Consider the following 22,996-nt stretch of genomic DNA (forward strand, 5'->3'; position numbering starts at 1 on the left):
GAGAGGGAGGGGAAGGCTGGCGGACGCCGCAGCGAACTGGTGGGCAGACCCGGAGTCGCCGCGTAAGCGGGGCCGGCTCAGTGCGGTGCGGCAGGCGCGGCTGTGCGGCAGCGGAAGTCCTTTGTTGCAGCACAGTCCCTGGCAGAGCTAGAGCCTCTCCGCGCAGCCCAGCCCGAACGCCGCGCGCCGCCGCCACTGCAGCTCGCGGCCCCTTCGCCTCCGCCCGCCTTTCCCGTGGCTGATTTGCCTTAAACTCCCTAAAACCTCCGCAGCCCCGGTTCCTGCTGCGGCCGGTGAGTATCTGCCAGTTGTGGGGCTATTTGCGCAACTTTGGCCCGGGCGGGAGGACGCGGGCCGCCGGCCTGGCGGAGTGCGGTGCCGGAGCGGTGCCGACCCGTGCGGGGATCCCGAGCGCGGAGGACGCGCCGCGAGGACCCGGCGACTGGCGGCTGCCGGGCCGCCTGCTCGATCCCGCCGTTCGCCCGCGCGCCTCGTCCGGGACCTGCGGCCTCCCTGGGTCGGAGGCGAAGCCCCGGCGGAGACTAGTTCCCAAATTAGTTACCTTCTTTTCCCTTTCTTTCTCTGCCTTTATTTTTTCTTGGGGGGGGGAGGGGGAGGGGAGGGGAGGTGTAGACGGGAGGCGGGAGGACCCGGTTGATTGACGTGCCCAGAGCCCGCTTCTCTCAACTTACAGCTGCGGCTCCTCGGCGGGTGGGAGGGGAAGTGTCCCGGAGCCCGAGGCCGCAGACTTGGGCGCGCTCCGAGGGAGGAGGCGTAAGAGCCGTGCAAATTCTTGCCACGCTCTTTTCCACCCCCTCTTGCCGGCACACACGCTTTTTGTTCAGTAAAAAAGTAGTGGGTCTCGGGTTTGGGAATTTTCAATGGAAAAGATGTGTTTCCTGGGAAGAAAGTGCTTTCGATTCCAGTGGTGGGCGCTTGCTAGAAGTTCTGTTAGTGTTCGGTAAATGTGTTGGGTGTAGATCGGGAGTCGTTACCACTAAAATATGTAGGCTTGAGTCTGAGCTCAGCCACACTCTCAGCCTCCCTTTTTTACCTAAGCAACGTGTCCGTATGATCTGAAAGGTTGACATGACCTTTTCCAAATTGGGAGCGTCGGGGAGATGTTGATGAAAGTCCTTGATGTTTTCTGGGGACAGTAGGGCATTTCTATGTGTGTAATAATACTCCTAAATCGAGCTTCAGCGTGGTAGGTACGCGCAGATTCTCCATTGGCCTAAGTATATTTCCATACAGCATGTCTCAAGGCAGGAAAACTATTACAGGAACAATTTTCTCCAACCCAAGGACTGGTTCCAGGCTTTTTGAGGCGACTTAGAATCAGTTTCCGAGTTGAAGTTCAAGTCAGTTTGGAGCAGAATTGGTGAAGGATGCAGGTCTCATGTTAACTTCAAAGCAATCACCACCTTCTTAGAAACGAAGAAATTAGATTCTATGAAATTTTATCAGTGCAAGTGGATATGATGGGAGAATTGGGATACAAAAACGTGAAGGTTGAATGATAGCTGGCCATTCCAACCTCAAAACTTTTACTTTTGATTAACTTGCTGGATATCTGATAAAGTCTCAGTAATAACTGAATGGCTTTGGGAGCTAGATAGGGGCTTCCTCATCTCAGAAAACTGAAGCATAGTGGATGTGAAACTATTTTCAAAGATTAATAAAGACAGTCTCATGTAGAGCCTTTACTTAACATCTTATATTCATTTTAGGAGATTTCTCCATTATGACCAAGTTATCACAGTATAGAATAACTCAAGTTGAGTAGCCTTTTCTGAAGCCTTTCTATTCTTCCCACTCCAATGTGATGGCCTATTTTGGGGAAGTGGTGGGGGAGCCCTGGTGCCTCACTGTCAGAGAAAAAGAAACCATATTTAACCAGGACCTCAGCAGGGCATGAACACAGTCTCAGCCACTTGCTCTTGACCTTGTGTTTTGATTTCACATTAATGGCTAGATTTTTGTACTGTTTCCTTATTCTCTTCTTTTGCCAGGCTCTGGGGATGATAAGTTCATGGAGCTTTTTCAGAGTGTCTCTGTGTTCCTTGCAGCAGCATTTCATATCCTAATGTGCAAGAGAAAAGAAGTGCCTGCTTTCAGGCCTCGCCTCCTCCAGCCAGGAAAGTGCTAAGCCTTTCCTATTAACCTTCTAGGCCAAGGGGGAGGAAACCCTGTGGGATACAAATGTAGAAAAGTGTCCATAGATTTTTATTTTTAAGCTGTAATCTGTTGTCTTCTAAAACAACTGAGGTATGTTTGAAAAACATCTGTTTGAGAGGGCTCTTTGGTCTGTATAGGATGTTTTCTCCTGTTGTTTTTTCTTGTGCTAATGTATTTTGCCCTGAAATATTGGCATTGTTATTCTTATGTACTTTCATGTGAACCAAATTAAAAGTGATTCGTGCCTATTTTTTTCTCAAAATGGAAATACTTATTATAAAATCCATGCTGTTTGTAAAAATTCAGCCAATACTAAAGTACATAAAATACAAAAACAAAAATCATTTCGATTCCCACTCCCCAGAGATAATCACTGTTAACAGTCAATTCCTTGTTTAAAACAAGAGAAGGCAACATTTGATCATAACTGTGCTATTGTGTGTGCTTCAGAACCCTGCCTAAGGATGGCCTGTGATGATTCATGGCCTTATGTTCTCTGTTCACTACTCAGGTTGGTGAGAATTGGCTAGGTGGAGAAAAAGGGAATGTTTCGCTTTGGACTGGTTTAAAATTCTATGATCAAGTAACAGACGTGAGCGTTTAAATATAACAGGGCTGCTATTTTAGGTTTGTCCTTACGAAGTACTTACTGTACTGTGGTAAGCTAGTTCTCACACTTTTTTCATGCTGATGTTGATGTCCAGCTTCTGATGGGTTGATTTCTACTGGCCAAACTCATTAAAAAAATAAAACAAAACCAAAAGCCTCATATTTGTAGACAGTTTCATAATTTTGTAGTTGGGAAGGAGTGGCTAAATTTGCCATGAAGACCACTGCCAAGATGTTCCTGTGCTGATATGGCGAGAGGGGTTCCTCTTGAATAGTACCTAGAGGCAGCATGCCAAACATCAAGGAAAGAGAATTAGAACAAAGAAGGGGATTCATGACTACAGTTTTTAGATGTGGCATGGAAGGAGATGGTACATATTTAATATAGATTCTAACTTCTGTTTGTGGCTTGTATGGTAACTACAGGAGCTCTTAGTCAAAGCCCAGAGTCATTTATGACTTAGCCTGGCATATTCAAGAAGAATGCATGTGAAGTAGCTGATGATGCTCTGAAAACAAAGCCCCAAAGTAGTACATAGAAGTTTAATCACACCATTGGTTATTTGATAGTGTTGGGGACACTGGTCTTTTTACACTACTTTGAGTGTAAAATCATTTTCAGGGGCACCTGGGTGGCTCAGTCGGTTAAGCATCAGATTCTTGATTTTGGCTCAGGTCATGATTTCACAGTTCATGAGGTTGAGCCCTGCCTCAGGCTCTGTGCTAACAGCACAAGCCAACGTGGGATTCTCTCCCTCCCGCTCTCTCTGCCCCTCCCCGACTCCCACTCATGTGTGCACACTTGCGCTCTCAAAATAAATAAATACACATTAAAAAATCGTTTTCCAAATAAAATTGGGAAATTGAAGCATTAAAGCCTCAACCAGATTTTCCATTTGTTGTCTATGTGAGATACACATAATCCTTTTTAGAGCTAACTAAAGAGCTCCATCCCCACTGTATGTCTTTAGTATTGGGGGCGAGGGGCTTGCTCTGATGGACGGTGGGAGGCAGCAGATGGAAGAGGAGATGCGGAAGGGGCAGGGCGTTCTGCCTACAATGTGGGGCTATGTGAGAGTGGGTGACTGGGAGGCTTAGCATGTTCCAAAGGGGCACTTCAGTTAATAGTCATTGCCATGGAGAGAGTGTTGTCTGGTTTATTTATTAAAAAAAAAATTTTTTTAACATTTATTTATTATTGAGAGATAGAGAGACACAGAATGTGAGCAGGGGAAGGGTCGAGAGAGGGAGAGACATAGAATCTGAAGTAGGCTCCAGGCCCTGAGCTGTCAGCACAGAGCCCGACGCGGGGCTCAAACTCACAAACTGCAAGATCATGAACGGAGCTGAAGTTGGTCGCTCAACCAACAGAGCCACCCAGGCGCCCCGAGTGTTGTCTGGTTTATAAAAGCTGAAACTTAGGGCCCTGAAGCAAGAGTTCAGAGTTTGAGTCCCACATCCTACTTACAAGGTGAGCACCTGAATATCAACCATTAACATTCAGAAAATGAGGATAATAACAATACCTATCTCAGGATTGTTGTGAGAATCAGTTGTATGATGTATGGGAAATTGCTTTTTAAATTTTTGACCACTATATAAAAGCTGCCATGACTGAAATAATACAAAAAAATTGGACACCTGGCTGGTTCAGTTCATGGAGCATGTGACTCTTGATCTCCAGGTCATGAGTTTAAGCCCCATGATTGTAGAAATCACTAACAACAACAACACTGAAGAAATTACTAACAACAACAACCACAAATTGGTAGGCAAAATAAAATTTACCTTCTTCAACATATTCAATCAAGACTGATCGAATATTAACTGAATGCCAGGCAGTCCTTAGGGGTCGGGATACAGTGATGACGAAGACAATGCCTTGATCTCGAGCTTACAGCAAAACAAAATTATATAATTGTAATTGTAATCCCTGCCAAGAGAGTGTGGTGGACACAGCATCCTATAGTTGTAGATAGGGGCTGTTTTAGAACAGAGGGCATCTGCATTTTGCATTACCCTAGGATCAGGAAAAGAATTCCCAAAAGAGTGACTGGACATCAAAAAGGTTCTAAGCAAAGGGAATCACATATATGAAAGCACGAAGGCCTTTGCTGTGGTAGGTCCTTTGGGATGAAGGGGAATCTTAAAGCTTAAATAGATTTAATGCTTAAAAAGGGAGTTAAGCTTCTTAGAATGAACATAGTTTTTATGATACTTTTTTTATTGGTTTCATTTCATGGACTTTTAATTAGATAAGAGTGAACTTTTCAGGGTTTTGGTTGGACTTAAACAAGAAAAATGGGGTTATAAGTGGAGAAATTGGAGACAATACAGTTTGAAAAGTCGGGTGGATCTGCGGGGCGGGGGAAGCCTGGCCAGTACTTCCCATTGTTCTAGAACTGCCTCTCTTGCTGCTCATTCAGCAGCACTTAGTGAATACTTACTATGTTGCACAGAAACAAGCTAACGGCCTTGTCTTCAGGTTGCTCCTCCTAATCTAGTGGGGAGACCTTCGAACACACGCACAGATAACTGCGGTAGCCAGTTCTTATTTAGCATTTACTCTGTGACAGCCACTGCCTTGTGATAACTCTAAACACTAGGAAGGATTATCATCCCTTCTCAGATGAGAGAATTGAGGTACAGATTGCTTACGGGCATGTTCAAGGTCACACACCTAATAAGTGGCAGAGCCGGAATTTGGACCCAGGCGATCTGGTTAGTCTGTGCTTTTGAACACCTACTTTACGTTGCTGTTCTGATGATTAAAACATAGCGTAATAAGTGCAAAATAAGGAGATGATACAGAGTAATATCAAAACCTAAAATAGTGGGAGAGGGAGGTGTTACAGAAGGCTTTCTGGAGGAGGTGATACACTGTTAGATATGTGGGAGGTTCAGGCAGAAGAACCAATCAATCAGCATGAGTAAAAATGGAGGTAAGAAATACATTCAAGAGGAGTGGGGGGACAAGCAGTGTTGTGCTGCTTGAGAATGGAGTTTGAAGCAAGAAGTAGCCAAACATAAGACTAGATGGGTGGGCATGGACGGCTCAGTATGCTTTGCTAAGGAGTTTTTACTGTTTAGCCTGAGGATATGTGAAGGGAGGCATAGATGGTACGATCTGTGTTCTTTATGAATCGTTTGTTGTAATAACTCAGGAGTGATGATAGAGACCTCAGGAGGGCAGGGAAGGTAGGGATGGAATAGAGGAGTAGATCTGAGAAACAGAAAATTGGTGAGACTCGACAGTTGACTGTTAAGGGTGGGAGAAGTCCCAGGTGACTGGCAAGTAGCCTGGGTGATTGGTGCATGGCAGTGCCTGCTGAGACAGAGAATACAAGGGGGAGGGGCAGATTTAGGTGGGTCCCCAAAGTCACAGAGGTACAGATATAAGTTCTAAAAAATGAGCCCCAAAATTACCAAGAATACCAATGCCACGTGCAAAAAAAGTGACTTCCTGGTAAAAGCTGCCTTTTGCTGAGAAGCCTGCTGTTCACACAGTGCCCTCTAGTGGTCGGAAGATGCCATGTTGCCTCTTTGAACAGATCAAAATGTAGAGATGGCCTGGAGTAAATACTTTTCCTCTTCTACTTCTGGAGGGAGAGAGAAGTATTCCAGAAGCCACTATGTTCCCTTTGCTTTCTGTGTGGACAAATTTATTTCCTAGACCTAGGAACAACTCACTTACTCAGAAGTTAGTTGGTTGGCTACCTCACTATCCAGTGCCCTGGCCAGAAACAAGAGTAATGGCAATTTGTTGCCTATGAGCGATCAAAATAGATGAAACATCAGGTCATGATCTCACGGTTCATGAGTTCAAACCCCACGTCGGGCTCTGTGCTGACAGCTCAGAGCCTGGAGCCTGCTTCGGATTCTGTGTCTCCCTCTCTCTGCCCCTCACCCACTTGCACTCTATTTCTCTCAAAAATAAATAAAAACATTAAAAAATAAAATAGATGAAACAAAGTGCAGGAACTAAACCCTTATCTTACAGAACATTTCCCTTAGGTCCTCTCAGAAAATTAAATTATGTAGATTCAGTTTCAATGAGTTTTTGTCTAGTTTCTTAACCCCTAACGGGTTGCAATGGTGGGCAGCAGGAGATCAGCACCCGTTTTAGAAGTGATAGCTGTTGGCTTGACAAGCAAGACAGAATACTAACCAGCCAGCAAACCACAACCTCCAAAAGCACAACAGTTTGAGGCCATTTTGTGTAGGTGCAAAGAACCCTTGCCAGTTTGAACAGCTGTGTTTTAGCAAAACACAACTGATGCAGAGCATAGGGCAGAGAGGTAGTTGGTGTTGCACTCGGGGTTGCAGAACAGGAGGAAGAGCCCTGGCCCAGGATTGAGGAGATGGGGACCTTTGCTGTCAGCCACTACAACTGGAGGTGATCTTGAGTATGTCTCTTAACCTCTTAGGGCCTCACTTTGCTTTCTCATGTGTAAAGCGTCAGGTTGAACTTGATCGCTTTGTAAAATTCTATGAAGTATGTTCACAATGATGACATAAATATTTAAGAAAAATTGTATTGTGCTTGACTGAAAAGACAAGAAGAAATTGTCATCTCTGATTTATTTAAAACAAAATTTTTTTAAGTTTATTTTTGAGAGAGGCAGAGCATGAGTGGGGGAAGGGCAGAGAGAGAGAGGGAGACACAGAATCTGAAGCAGTCCCCAGCCCCGGAGCTGTCAGCACAGAGCCCAGTGTGGGGCTCGAACTCACGGACCATCAGATCATGACATGAGCCGAAGTGGGTCACTTCACTTGATCGACTGAAGCCATGCAGGAGCCCCTGGTCTCTAATTTGTATGAGAATCCCGTAAGGAGTATGAGTATCCCTATTCTATAGATGAGAAAAGCAGGTTTAGAGAGGTAAAGATGTTTCCTCATAGCTAAATAAGTGGTAGAGTTCGTATCTAAACCTATTGGTGCCTGCTTCCTGGGCTCTTACTTAATACTTTCATTTGCCAAGCATGCATTAAGTACCAACTATGTGGGGGACGTGTGTGCTGGGCACAGGGAGCATGAGAGCCTTGAAGTCTCATCCTTAGCCTTTCGGGTTCAGTGTAGTATGCATTGCTGTATGATACCTCTGTTAGTGTAAATGATAAAAGGCATGCTCTGGCACTGTTGGGACTAATGTAAAGCGCCATTAGGGTTTTAAAAGACTTTAGGGTGTGAGCATAGAACTGACTCACCATTTATAGCATTGTTTCTATGGGAATATGTGTTTCAAGTTCCAAAGAACTAACTTAAAAATAAAGTTTTGGAACATAACCCAATTATAATTTCAGAACTTCCTGTGCTAAGTACTGAATTTACAGTCTAATAGCCAGCCAGAATGCCTGTTCTAAAAAGTGAATAAAATTGTCTAAACTTGATCGTGTCTGTCATGTAAGTGCCTTGAAGTGAAACTTTTTACCTTTGCGAGCATCTACAAAACTGGTTCTGCCTGGAAATTTCAAGAAAACCTAAAGAACTTCATTAAGTTTAAATTTAGAGATTGGACTCTATACCCTGGAAAATGGTATTCCAAGAAAGGATTTCACCAGGGTGACCTTATTTTTTACAGGTGGCAAAATCATCGAGGCCAAGAGTCACATTGCCTGTGTTCTCATCTCACCAGGTCCTCTGTGGCCTTACAGAAGTTATATAACGTTGCGCGCGCGCGTGCACACACACACACACACACACACTCACACACTCTTAGACTAGAGCCTGACCATCGATAGGAGCACTTAGCAAGTGTTGGCTATCCCTATCGTTGTTGTGTTACACTTGTCATTCACTCTACCTTCAAAACCTCCATTTACCAGTTTGGTGAAGTGTACCTTCCGTCCCATTACATCTTCATGCTTTCGTGTGTGCTGCTCTGTATCCCTCTCCAATTATTTACATCCACCCTTGTGCAGATGCCTGCAATGCCTCTCATCTTATTCTCTATTTTTCTCTGTTCTACTCACTCATCAGGTCCTCACTCAAAGCTTCCACCTTTCCTAACGCCCGCTGTTGTAGTACAATCATGCTTTTATTCCCCCCTCCAACTCTTGCTGAACTTTATTCAGTTTGATTTAGTAATTATTCTCAAATTGTTTCTTGGTTTAAAATTTAACCCCTCATTTGTAATTAGTTCTGTGTTGACCCTCCTTTTCCACCCTCTACTTCGATGCTTTATGCAATGTTAGGAATGTCGTAGATGTTCAATACACTCTTGATACTCTGCTTTATTAACATGAGAGAGCCCTTTCATTTCATTTCAGGATTTTTAAAAGGATAGTCTATAACCCTCAAAGTAAATCCCTATACATATATCCAATCATAGAAGACACGGAAATAGGTATGAGGAAATGAATATATATATACCTAAATGACCTTTGAGATCCAGAGGTAATTGTTAGTAGTTGAGAGATGGGGGCACTGAATCGAGAGTCTGATGCTAGACTCTGCTGCAGATTCTCACTGAGGCAATGCACGCTGTCCCCGGGGAGGCCTCCGTGGCCTATGGCACACATTACAAAAAGATGATTTGCTTTACAGAAGGAGTCACTCCAAAACTACTGTAAGTGACTTTTTCAATCACTTTATTTTTTTAATTAGTTAATTTTGGGGGAGGCGGAGAGAGAGCAGGAGCAAGCAAGAGTGAGGGAGAGGCAGAGGGAGAGAGAGAATCTTACGCAGTCTCCACGCCCAGTGCGGAGCTCAATGTGGGACTCAGTCTCACAAGATTGAGATGGTGACCTGAGCCGAAACCAAGAGTTGGACCCTTAACTGACTGAGCCACCCAGGTGCCCCTTCATTCAGTTTATATGCTTATTTATAAGTTCTTCAGTTATCACATGACTAAGGCGAAGCAAAAGAAACTTTCGGCAAAACTTTTTTCCCAGTTTAAGAGATTTAGTGATGAAGGAAAAGTATTTCTGATACCTTCCTATGTCAGTGAGAAATTTACTGAAATAGCTTGCACAGTATAATTTAGGGGACACGTCTACTGGGTAAGACCAGATGCACGTATACAGATAAAACAGCATTACAGATGGAGTTCAGATGTGGGTAGTCACTTGTGCAAGAGTGCCTGGCCAGTAAATCCTGTATGAGGGACTCATGCCCAGTCCTTGCTGAGTGTTCTTTGCAGAAGGGCACTTAGTGCCCTTTACAAGTGGTTCGTACCCGTTTGAGTGGTCGTATGTCCTTGTTCTGTAATCCTAATCCTAGTACCTACTTTACCACGGTTAACTGTCCCCTTGATACACTGTTTAACAGTCAGAAATCTTTGCTGTTCTATGAAATAAGAATGTTGGATCAGATTAGAAGTCTCTAAACTCTAAAAATCTGTGAATATCTAAATTCATATGCTTACTGTGCTTGGCGGCTGTTTTTGAATTTGAGATGAAACTTTCAAACTAAAATTTTTAAAATCCAGCGTAAAATGTGTCGCATCACCTAACTTCTTTCTTTTCCTGGGGAACTGCATGCACACAGATATCCATCTGGCCTTAGAACTCTTGACTTTGGATCACATTTGAATTTGTGCTCTCAGTTCCAGCCCTTGACTTCTAGCTGTAATAAATTTGTTTCACTAGTGATATAGCTAGTATATAATATAAGCAATCACAGATTCAGTTATAAAGACAAGAAGAGCTAAACGCTCTTGCACTGTTGATGGGAATGCAAACTGGTGCAGCCACTGTGGAAAACAGATGGAGGCTCCTCAAAATGTTAAAAACTGAACTACCCTATAATCCAGTAATCACATCACTGGATATTTACACACACAAAATAAAAACACTAATTCAAAATGATTCATGAACCCCCAAGTTTATAGCAGCATTATTGACAATAGCCAAGATATGGGGGCAGCCCAAGTATCCATTGATTGATGAAAAGATGAAGGCGATGTGGTATATATACACAAAGGAATAGTATTCAGCCATAAAGAATGAAATCTTGCCATTTGCAATGACGTGGATGGAGCTAGAGAGTATAATGCTAAGCAAAATAAGTCAGAGAAAGACAAATACCATATGATTTTATTTATATGTGGCATTTAAGAAACAAAACAAGTGGGAAAGGGCAGGGGGGGAAGACACACACAAACCAAGAAACAGATTGTCAATTATAGAGAACAAATGTTACCAGAAGGGAGGTGGATGGGCATATGAGTGATAGGTGGTGGGGATTAAGGAGTGCACTTGTGATGAGCACTGGGTGATGTATGGAATATTGAGTCACTACATTGTACACCTGAAACTAATATTACACTGTATGCTAACTCTACTGGAATTAAAATTAAAACTTAGAAAAATAAAATAAATAAAAAGAACAGCTAAGATATAAGCAATCCTTTTATTTAAAACGTTTGCAAGCTTTACTATAATGTAAAGTTAACTAAGTTTTAGTAGCATTATTAATATCAAAAAAACTGAAAGGAGAAAACTTATTTTGGAATTTGAATAAAATTGTTTTTAATTAAATTTACTGTAAATGAATGTAAAAAAATATTTTCAAAAAGGGGGCGCCTGGGTGGCTCATTCAATTGAGGGTCTGACTCTTGGTTTTGGCTCAGGTCATGATCCCAGGGTCATGGGATTGAGTCTCGTGTTGGGCTCCATGCTGAGCATGGAGCCTGCTTGAGGTTCTCTCTCTCTCTCTCTCTCTCTCTCTCTCTCTCTCTCTCTTTCTCTCTCTCTCTCTGCCCCTCTCCCCTGCTCACTTTCTCTCTCTCTCTAAAAAAAAAAAAAAAAAAAAAAAAAAAATCAGGGCACTTGGGTGGCTCAGTCGGTTAAGCATCCAGCTTTGGCTCAGGTCATGATTTGCGGTTTGTGAGTTCAAGCCCCACATGAGGCTCTCTGCTGTCAGCATGGAGCCTGCTTCAGGTCCTCTGTCTCTCTCTTTGTCCCTCCCCCGCTCTCTCTCCCTCTCTCTCAAAAATGAATAAACATAAGAAAAGATTAAAAGAATAAGTCAATGAGGGTTTAAATTTTTAATGCAAAAAAGTATTCTCAAGAGATAACAAGCTAAAAGTCTCACAAGAATTTAGATCCTTCACCCCAGATTCCATGCCCCACCTCTCTTCTTTTTTTGTTTTTTGGGGTTGTTTTGTTGGTGTTATTAAGCCTTCTCAAAGTTTTTCTGTGTAATAAGTGAGGTGGAATAAGAACAAAATTATTGGTACTTATATGTGAAGGATTGTTATTAAAAGTTACTCTACTGGGGCGCCTGGGTAGCTCAGTTGGTTGAGCGTTCGACTTTGGCTCAGGTCATGATCTCACAGTTCATGGGTTCGAGCCTCCCGTTGGGCTGTGTGCTGACTGCTCAGAGCCTGGAGCCTGCTTCAGATTCTGGGTCTCCTTCTGTCTCTGCCCCTCCCCCGCTCACGCTTTGTCTCACTCTTTCTCAAAAATAAATAAATGTAAAAAAAAATTAAAAAAAAAAGTTACTCTACTTTTGGGGTGCCTGGGTGGCTCAGTTGGTTAAGCATCCGACTCCGTTTCGGCTCAGGTCATGATCTCATGGTTCGTGAGTTCGAGCCCTCCATCAGGCTCTGTGCTGACAGGGCAGAGCCTGCTCGGGATTCTCTCTCTCTCTCTCCCTCTCTCTCTACCCCTCCCCCCACTCATGCTGTCTCTGTCTCTGTCTCTCTCAAAATAAATAAATAAACTTAAAAAATTTTTTTAAAGTTACTCTACTTTTTAAAGTTAGTTTTACTCAGAATGTGGATATTTGCGTAATAATATTGATGAAACTACAATTCTAGGTCAGCCTAGAAACTGTAGTCTTAGCATGAATTTTGTTTGGCCTTGAGCTCTCTGAGGGAAAGGTAGGAATGCAGAGACCTGTGAAGACAGTGGGGTTCATACCCATGCCTTTCTGACCCAGAGTCCTATGTTCTCTCCACAAGAGCATGATGCTCTCTTCCATAGAGAAGGTACTTTACTGAATATGTGTTGAAGTCACTAGTGTAGAAAAAGCCAAAATTCTCAATAATGTATCCCTGAGATTGCAGAATACCTGTTTTATTGCCGATTCTCAGTACTTTATATAGTGCCTGGTGCCCCAGAGCACTCAAGGAATATTCGTTGCATTGACAAATGTGCATTCAAATGCTGTTGGTGCTCTTGTTCTAGTGTAGTGTTTATATTAACACGGATGCATTTTTACTAACTTCACTGAATCTGATTTTCTCTAGAGAGGTGCCTATCATATTGGTCTTGGATGTACTTGCAACAGTTTTGGTTGCTGGCCGTAAAACTGCTTTCCATTTAGGGGCGCCTGGGTGGCTCAGTCGGTTGAGCGTCCGACTTTGGCTCAGGTCATGATCTCACTGTTCTTGGGTTCGAGCCCCACGTCGGGCTCTGTGCTGCCAGCTCAGAGCCTGGAGCCTGCTTCGGATTCCATGTCTCCCTCTGACCCTCACCTGCTCATGGTCTGTCTCTCTCTCTCAAAAATAAATAAACATTTTTTAAAAATTTAAAAAAAAAACCCTGCTTTCCATTTAGATTAGAAGAGGTCTTGGAACTTTTCAGCTCTTTTTTTTTTTTTTTTAAAGTTTATTTATTTATTTATTTATTTATTTAGAGAAAAAGAGAGCACAAGCAGGGAAGGGGCGGCAGGGGGGCAGGGGGTGCAGAGAGAGAATCTTAAGTAGGCTCCTCGCTCTCAGGGCAGAGCCCAATGCTGAGCTCAACCCCACGAACCATCAGATCCTGACCTGGGCCGAAATCAAGAGTCGGACGCTTAACCGACAGAGCCACCCAGGTGCCCCTAATGTCTTTATGTCATTATATTAAGCACAGGATATGAAAAACCTGCACATCTTCGCAGATTAACTGCTGGCGTTCCTCCTACTAGACTACTGTTTGGAAGGAAACCTTTTTATTTTTTATTTTATTTATTTTTTTAACGTTTATTTATTTTTGAGACAGAGACAGAGCATGAACAAGGGAGGGGCAGAGAGAGAGGGAGACACAGAATCTGAAACAGGCTCCAGGCTCTGAGCTGTCAGCACAGAGCCCAACGCGGGGCTCGCACTCACGGACCGTGAGATCATGACCTGAGCCGAAGTCGGACGCTTAACCGACCAAGCCACCCAGGCACCCCTAATGTCTTTATGTCATTATATTAAGCACAGGATATGAAAAACCTGCACGTCTTCACAGATTAACTGCTGGTGTTCCTCCTACTAGACTACTGTTTGGAAGGAAAGCTTAAGGTTAGCTGACTAGTCAAACTTAGCTCCTGCTGCTTAGAATATGCATCACCGCCACCACCACTGCCATGTTACTTCCATTAGTTATCACCCGTCAAGAACTTTACACATTGTTTCTATGAATCCTTGTATGTGATATGTTATTTGACATATTATCCCCACTTTGAAAGTTCGGGAAATTTGGGGCCAGTGAGGGTAAATAAGTTACCAAAGGCGGCGAAGCTAGATTGGAACTCAGCTCTCTCTGACGCAGAGCCTGTGTTCTTTTCCTTGTACCGTCCCGTCCCGTCCTCATCGACATTTCATCTCTCTTCTGTGCAAGGCATTCGTTATCATCCGAAAGAGTTTGTTTCATTTTTTAAACAACTCTTATTAGGAGAATTGTTTTGAGATAACATCTGTCCTTCTGCCCCTTTCTCTTTATTATTCATTAAAGTTATCTATGAATCCTACAAAATGACTGTAGACCTAGAAATCTCATCCTGTGGTGCTGCCACTCTGGAAAACAGTATGGACTTTCCTCAAAAAAATTAAAAATAGAACTACCCTACGACCCAGCAATTGCACCACTAGGTATTTATCCAAAGGATACAGGAGTGCTGATTCGAAGGGGCACATGTACCCCAATGTTTAAAGCAGCACTATTGACAATAGCCAAAGTATGGAAAGAGCCCAAATGTCCATGGACTGATGAATGGATAAAGAAGATGTGGCATATATATATAATAAATATATATTGTGTGTGTATATATATATATATAGGGTGTGTATACACACACACACACAATGGAATATAACTTGGCAATCAAAAAGAAGGAAATCTTGTCATTTGCAACAATGTGGATGGAATTAGACTGTATTACGCTAAGTGGAATAAGTTAGAGAAGACAATTATATGATTTCATTCATATGGGGAATTTAAGAAACACAATGGATGAACATGGGGAACATGGGGAACACAGGGAAGCAAAAATAAGATAAATACATAGAGGGAGACAAGCCATAAAAGACCCTTAAATACACAGAACAAACTGAGGGTTGATGGGGGTGTGGAATATGGGTGATGGGCATTGATGAGGGCACTTGTTGGGATGAGCATTGGTGTTGTATGTAGGTGATGAATCACTAAATTCTCTTCCTGAAATCATTGTTACACTATATGTAACTAACTTGGATTTAAATAAAAAAATAGAGAACAAACTGAAGGTTGGTGGAGGCATGGTGGGTAGGGGGATGGGCTAAATGGGCGATGAGCATTAAGGAGGGCACTTGTTGGGATGAGCACTGGGTGTTAAGTGTAAATAATGAATCACTAAATTCTACTCCTGAAACCAGTACTATGCTATATGTTAACTAGCTTGACTTTAAATTAAAAAATAAAAATAAATAAGTCTAAGAAGCTGTGAGTTCAATAAAGTTAAAGCTTCTTTACAAAAAAAAAAAAAACTCATCCTATAAAAAATGGGCTTGGGGTCAACGTGTGTGTGCACGCGCGCGCGCGCGCGTGTGTGTGTGTGTGTGTGTGTGTGTGTGTGTTTCTCACCCTTTGAATAAGAGATTGTTGTTTGGATTTGTTTTATATAATTGTTATTGTTACATAATTTCATATCCTTTGTTTATTTACTTGACTTTCCATCCTGGAAACTTACTCATTTTCTTCTACAGTCTTTGTTCATTAATTTAATTTTTAAAGGCCACACGACAGTGAATTTTAATTGTAGGTAGTAGATTTACCTGGGTTCACTTGCAACTCCCTTATTACCAGACATTTCAAATTATAAATAACATGTTGATGGATATCTTTGTGCATATATTGCTTTTTGTATTTAGGTACATACTAAGCATGCTTCCTCATTGGTTATAGATACCTGACTTATGGAAGGTTGAAATACTGTGCCTATTGACATGCTTGATTTGGCTTACAAAAAGGTACAATGGTTGCAATTTTAAGAAGGCGCTAGTCCTCATGATAAGCCACCGTCTTTTTACTAGACTCACTAGATGCATATCCCTGACTAAGCAACTCTGTGTCATTAGGCAGGAAGAACAGGAAGAAGGAGGAGGGATGGGTCTTTAGGTAGTGGGGAAAAAGGGTATGTGATCCAGATATGATCTATGAAGAACAGATAAAAAGCAAGTGGAAATAAACTGTAGATACCTCTTAATTACCATTGCAAGGATTGAAGGGTTTGGGGACTGGAGAGTGAACATTTAATGTCTCTGAACAGCTTGTTAAATGTTCTTTTTATGCTCAGGTTGTATAGGAACTTGTTTTTAAGTAGAAGATAGTGAAGTTTACGTATACAGATTAAAAATTGAGGCTATGGATTGAGCGTCCGACTCTTGATTTCAGCCCAGGTCATGATCTCACGGTCATGGGATAGAGCCCTCCTGTCAGGCTCTGCACTGAGCTTGGAGCCTTCTTAAGTTTCTCTTTCTCTCCCTCTGCCCCGCTCCCCTGCTTGTGTGCACTCTCCACCCCCCCCAACTCCCCGCCCCCATTAAAAAAAAAAAATTGAGGCTAAAATTGGATCTTATTTTAGTTTTATAATATAATGGATAGGGCTTCTAGTGCTTTTAATGTTTTCGTCTCCTTTACCCAAGGTCAACTCACTACATTAATAATATTTATAGTGGGGGGGCGCCTGGGTGGCTCAGTCAGTTGAGCATCCAACTTCGGCTCAAGTCATGATCTCGCTATCCATGAGTTCAAGCCCCGCATCAAGCTCTGTGCTGACAGCTCAGAGCCTGGAGCCTGCCTCAGATTCTGTGTCTCCTCTTCTCTCTGCCCCTCTCCCACTCATGCTCTGTCTCTCTCTGTCTCTCAATAATAAATATTAAAAAAAAATTTTTTTTTAACCTACAAAAATAAATGGCCAATAAATGGCCAATTTTGTATCACCTATAGCCCCCGCACCCACCTCACTGGATTTTTTTCACGCATAATTTAGGGTACATCACGTCATCTATAAATATGTTAGTGTGTTTATCTAAAAGATAGGGACTCTTTTAACCAAAATACATTCAACACACTTAAATATAAGCAGTGATTCCTTAATACCCGTTACCTAAGTTTTTAATACTCTGTAGTTTAGTTTATGAACTTTCAGTTTAAGTTGTTATTTTATATACTTTCATTGTTTGTATCCGTCAGGTACTTTTAAACTTTTTCCTTTCAAATCTAGTAAATGTTATTCCCAACATAGTTTGAGGAAACCAAAGTGATGGTTTTTGTTTTTGATACCTTAGCTTGGGTTTCCTTTTTTAACAAAATATTTATTTTGAGAGAGACAGAGCACGAGCATGTGAGTGGGGAAGGGCCAGAGAGAGAGAGAGAGAGAGAATCCCAAGCAGGCTCCGCACTGAGGGCTTCGATCCCACGAACCATGAGATGTTGACCTGAGCCAAAATCAAGAGTCAGATGCTCATCCAACTGAGCCACCCAGGTGCCCCCGTTGTGCTTCTTAAAATCAAAGTGGGAAGCTTGACTAAATGGCTATCTTCATCTTCAAATTTAAAAAAGCGTTCAGGTATATATTATTGAGTTTTACTACACTGGAATGGAAAACTACGTATACCTTTGTTATAATAGCAAAGTCACACAAGTCACAAAGTGTGGTCAAAATTACTCTTCAGGTGCTCTCTCAAGATATCTCGTCTGACTTTACTATTTTTGTTTTACATAGGTCTCTAATTAATAGAAGATGGCAAAGCCCAGCCACAGCAGCTACGTCCTTCAGCAGCTAAACAACCAAAGGGAATGGGGTTTTCTCTGTGACTGTTGTATTGCGATCGATGACATTTACTTCCAAGCACACAAAGCAGTTCTGGCTGCCTGTAGCTCCTATTTTAGAATGTTTTTCATGAACCATCAGCACAGTACTGCGCAACTGAATCTCAGCAACATGAAAATTAGCGCCGAGTGTTTTGATCTCATTCTGCAGTTTATGTATTTAGGCAAAATCATGACTGCTCCCTCTAGTTTTGAGCAGTTTAAAGTGGCAATGAACTATCTACAGCTGTACAATGTTCCTGACTGCTTAGAAGACATACAGGATGCAGATTGTTCCAGTTCCAAGTGTTCATCTTCTGCTTCTAGCAAACAGAACAGCAAAATGATCTTTGGGGTAAGAATGTATGAAGACACAGTGGCTAGAAATGGCAGTGAGGCCAATAGGTGGTGTGCAGAACCCAGTTCAACCGTAAATACACCACATAACAGAGAGCCCGATGAAGAGTCTTTACAGTTAGGTAATTTTCCGGAACCACTGTTTGATGTCTGTAAAAAAAGTTCGGTGTCCAAATTATCTACTCCAAAAGAACGCGTGTCACGACGCTTTGGACGGAGTTTTACCTGTGACAGCTGTGGATTTGGCTTTAGCTGTGAAAAGTTATTAGATGAGCATGTGCTAACCTGTACTAACAGACATTCGTACCAAAACACAAGATCCTACCACAGAATAGTGGATCTTAGAGATGGAAAAGACAGTAATATCAAAGCTGAGTTTGGTGAAAAGGATTCTTCTAAAACATTTTCTACGCAGACGGACAAATACAGAGGAGACCCGAGCCAGGCGGCCGAGGATTCGACTTCAACCCCTGGAAGCAGAAAAAGTAGCACCGTGGAGTCTGAGCTCGCCGGCGAAGAAAAAAGCAGAGCTGCCGAAAGGAAAAGAATCATTATCAAGATGGAGCCAGAAGATATTCCTACAGACGAACTGAAAGACTTTAACATCATTAAAGTTACTGATAAAGACTGTAACGAATCCACTGACAACGACGAATTAGAAGACGAACCTGAAGAGCCATTTTATAGATACTATGTTGAAGAAGAGATCGGTATTAAAAAAAGTGGTAGGAAAACTCTAAAACCTCGGATGTCAATAAGTGCTGAGGAAAGAGGAGGTTTAGAAAGTATGAGGCCCCCTAACAACAGCAGTCCGGTACAAGAGGATACCGAAAATGCGTCTTGTGAGCTGTGCGGACTCACAATCACCGAGGAGGACCTGTCATCCCATTACTTAGCCAAACACATTGAAAATATCTGTGCGTGTGGTAAATGCGGACAGATCCTTGTTAAGGGCAGACAGCTTCAGGAACATGCGCAGAGATGTGGAGAACCCCAAGATCTGACAATGAATGGCTTAGGAAATGCCGAGGAGAAAATGGACATGGAAGAGAATCCTGATGAGCAGTCAGAAATAAGAGATATGTTTGTTGAAATGTTGGATGATTTCAGGGACAATCATTTCCAGATAAACAGTATCCAAAAAAAGCAGTTATTTAAACATTCTGCCTGTCCTTTCCGATGTCCGAATTGTGGCCAGCGTTTTGAAACTGAGAACCTGGTGGTTGAACATATGTCTAGCTGCCTAGACCAAGATGTGTTTAAGAGTGCCATCATGGAAGAAAACGAGAGAGATCACAGACGAAAGCATTTTTGTAATCTGTGTGGAAAAGGATTTTATCAGCGGTGCCACTTGAGAGAACACTACACTGTTCACACCAAGGAGAAACAGTTTGTCTGTCAGACATGTGGAAAGCAGTTTTTAAGAGAGCGTCAGTTGCGACTGCACAATGATATGCACAAAGGCATGGCCAGGTATGTCTGTTCCATTTGTGATCAAGGAAACTTCAGAAAACATGACCATGTACGGCATATGATTTCTCATTTATCTGCTGGTGAGACTATATGCCAGGTCTGCTTTCAGATTTTCCCAAATAATGAACAGTTGGAACAGCACATGGATGTTCATCTGTATACATGTGGAATATGTGGAGCCAAATTTAATTTGAGGAAAGATATGAGATCACATTATAATGCCAAGCATTTGAAAAGAACATAAGTGATTTTCTACTGTACTCACGTTTAGTTGATAGCAGACAAAACACCAAAGCAAAGGATATGAGCTATTTAGAAATTGATTTTATAAGATGAATTGTTGGAGAAAGATCTCAAGGCCCTTTTACCTTTAATATTTTTGTTTAGGATCTTAAGTATCTACATTTTAGATGTTATTAAATGTTTATCATTTTTGTTATTTCTTCATAGAATTCTTTGATTTTAGTTTGTTTTAGCTATGATTAAAATTACTTTTCAATGTAGACTACAAGTGGTTGTTACCCCTTCAATGACTATTAAACTTTAGTTTTTTTTATCATAAGGTGATGACTTTACTATTTCTATGTGGTTTGTTTTTTTTTTTTTGTAAGGTTATCCTGTGAAATTTTAAATCCAACATCATTGGCCATTTGTGTTTATTTAAAAAAACTTTTTAAAATAATTCTTGGAAACTATCTCATTTGCTATTAGCTTTTTTTTTTTTTTTTTTTTTGGTAAGTTGAACAGTGATTTAGCTACTGTTTACCTCCCCCCCCTTTTTTTTTATCGATGAAATCCATATTCTTTAATTGACATGCTTGTTAGGCAGGCTAGGTGCATTGACTCTAAACTTGAAGGTTGACATGGGCTCAAACTTGGCCTAAAAAGATTGATGGACCTAAGGAAATTCCTATAAATGAATATTTCCTATAATTGATAAAATATTATCATTTAATAATCACATTTAAAACTTATATTAAGTGTAAAATCCAATGACTTTACCCCACTGGAGAAATTAGTGGGGACATGTCATTTTGTTTTGTGATATTAAATTTAACTATGATAGTTAATTAAAAAGACATATCTTGTATTCATTTAAAATAATTTAAAATATTCTGATTTCTAAAGTGTATTAGTTTATCAATTATTTTTGTTTATAAATAGACTTTAATAGCTCTCTAGGAATATGACATCTAAAGGAAAATGATTTTTCATCTTTAAAATTACATACTTTTGGAACTTAACTTTGAGATTTGAGAAAGCTGCCATGTATATTGATAAATCAAATAAAATAAAGAAATCAATTACAAACCTGGTTGTTCTATAAAAGTAGAGTGTGCAAAAAAATGTCTTGTGTTTTATACTAAGATTTGGAGGAAACGTGTTGTGGCAAATTGCAGTTTATCGCCATGCTTTATTACTATTTTTTTCTGTAAAGGACTACAAAATTTGAGGACTATAAAATAATCACAGAGCATATAAGTAGAAATAGCTTATCATTTTTAGTTAAAGGAGTATCATTGTTAGTTGTTGCTGACACAGGGTCTACCTTGAATTACATGTGAATTAAAACACTGGCACAGCCGACACACCAATAAACACATCTACCGAATAGAATGCCTTTTAATGTGAATTACTTGCATTGTCATACCCTTCTCATAACGCAAGGGGTTTTAAGTGACGTCTGTATTTAAACATACAATTCTGTAATTATGCACAGTAACTTAACAGCATTGCTCTTTTTGCTTACGTCAGATTTTTAAGCTATGCAAGTCCTATTTTCCTATACAATTTGCATACAAGGAAAAATTGCCAAGAGAATTGAGACACTGATGAACACAGATCTAGCTGAAAGAGAAGGAAGTACTGGAGCACAGTGTGAGCTCGGAGATTTGTGGGGATACAAGTAAGAATAGGATAAGTAAGAAGAGGGACAGTGCAGGTGGCCTGTGGTATTAAGATAATGGGAAATAGAGACGGGGGAAATACACTAATAGATAAACAAGAAGTTAGGATTTTTTTTTTTTTTTGTAAGCCACCTAGCAGGAAAAGCAGGAAAAGTGATTCAGCTAAGTCTTGGACACAGTAGTTTATCAAGGAATTAAATCTGGAGTGCCACTTGAAATATGGTGTATATATTACTGATAAGAACCTGATAAAAGCTCTGTAACAAACCCAGAGACCGTCAGAGGGTTGCGTAACGAGATAAGATAAACTCAACAAATTTCCAAACTATTGATAGAGTATCTCACTGAACATAATTTTTAGGGGGAATCACTTTTTTCCATGATCTCCACCAAAATCTATTGCAGTAGCTTCCCACCATTAAAGAATTAGGGTGGTTTCTAAATACTACCATGCTGTAAAAAAGGATTGTCTATTCCATTAGGAAAAGGGAGGGTTAATTTAATGTTTTGACATGGACCGACAGCCAACAATTAGCAAGCAAATATATAAACATTGAACATAATGTCTAACTTTACATAACTGAGAAGTTTATGGTTTCGCGAAGCCCCACCTCACCATGTGTCCCTCCAGTTCCATATTACTCAGAACAACTTTTGTTTTGTTTTGGAACCAGCTATAGGGCAGCACAGGCTCCTGTGGGTATAATGTACAAATTTTCCTCATTAAGGCAGAGAGTACATTTAAAAGCTACTTGCCTCTTACAATTAAGGGGAATGAAAAATGGCTGACACCTCTCTCCAACCCAGTTTCCTCTGACTTCCTTCCTTTCCTGGGGTTACAGAGCTGTAACTCCTTGCTATTGCTTCTTGCCCTCCGTGCTGTGAAGGCAATGAATCGAGGTTGTGGAAGCTACCTTCTCCTCCTGCCTTTTACAACTTATGTAATTAGGCTCCGAATCCAAAAATGAAGGGAAAATCTAGACAGATATCTGTGGAATCTTGTGTCTCACAAACAGAGTCTTGCTTAAAGGGCCTTTGTTCTTCAGCAAGAAATCTTAGAGAAATGGAGTCCGTGCCTATCAAAGCTCGTCACCGGTTACGGTGCAACGTGGATGTTTATAATTCTGTAATAAGCACCACTAAGAATCTCAGATTAACGAAGCACAACAGGGTGGCAGTGTAGTCGGACTCAGAAATCTGTCTTAATCTCACCCATATTCTTAAAGTAAAACTATTGAGGCAAATGACTCATGCGTAAAATGGTACAAGGCTAGTTTAATGTATGAAGTTCGAATATGGACAAAACTTAGAAGAAAGAACAGGGATTCTAGGGGCTAGTTATAGAACTAAAAGAATTAAAATAAGGACAAACTTTGCTAGGGCAGTCAGAGCACCAATCAAAAGGAAAAATAATAGACTGACGTGAAAAATCGTATTTAAGTGCTGTAGTTGAAAACAAAAATACGAACGAGATGTAGGAGTTGA

General features: G+C 41.2%; 1 protein-coding gene across 10 annotated transcripts in view; it reads left to right on the forward strand.

The window, feature by feature from the left end:
• The first annotated feature begins 155 nt into the window (after window positions 1–155).
• Window positions 156–22,996, forward strand: part of ZBTB1 (zinc finger and BTB domain containing 1) — a 28,559-nt gene continuing 5,718 nt past the window's right edge. For 3 of the 10 annotated variants that reach the window (XM_047862322.1, XM_047862319.1, XM_047862320.1), the window contains exons 1-2: window positions 156–293; window positions 17,689–19,396. In XM_047862322.1, coding sequence (XP_047718278.1) covers window positions 17,707–19,396 — 1,690 coding nt within the window. In that variant the 5' untranslated portion in view covers window positions 156–293; window positions 17,689–17,706. The other 7 variants (XR_007152907.1, XM_047862317.1, XM_047862321.1 and 4 more) reach the window with 6 other exon arrangements.

This window comes from Prionailurus viverrinus, chromosome B3 (assembly GCF_022837055.1).
Source record: "Prionailurus viverrinus isolate Anna chromosome B3, UM_Priviv_1.0, whole genome shotgun sequence".
NCBI classification, from domain to species: domain Eukaryota; kingdom Metazoa; phylum Chordata; class Mammalia; order Carnivora; family Felidae; genus Prionailurus; species Prionailurus viverrinus.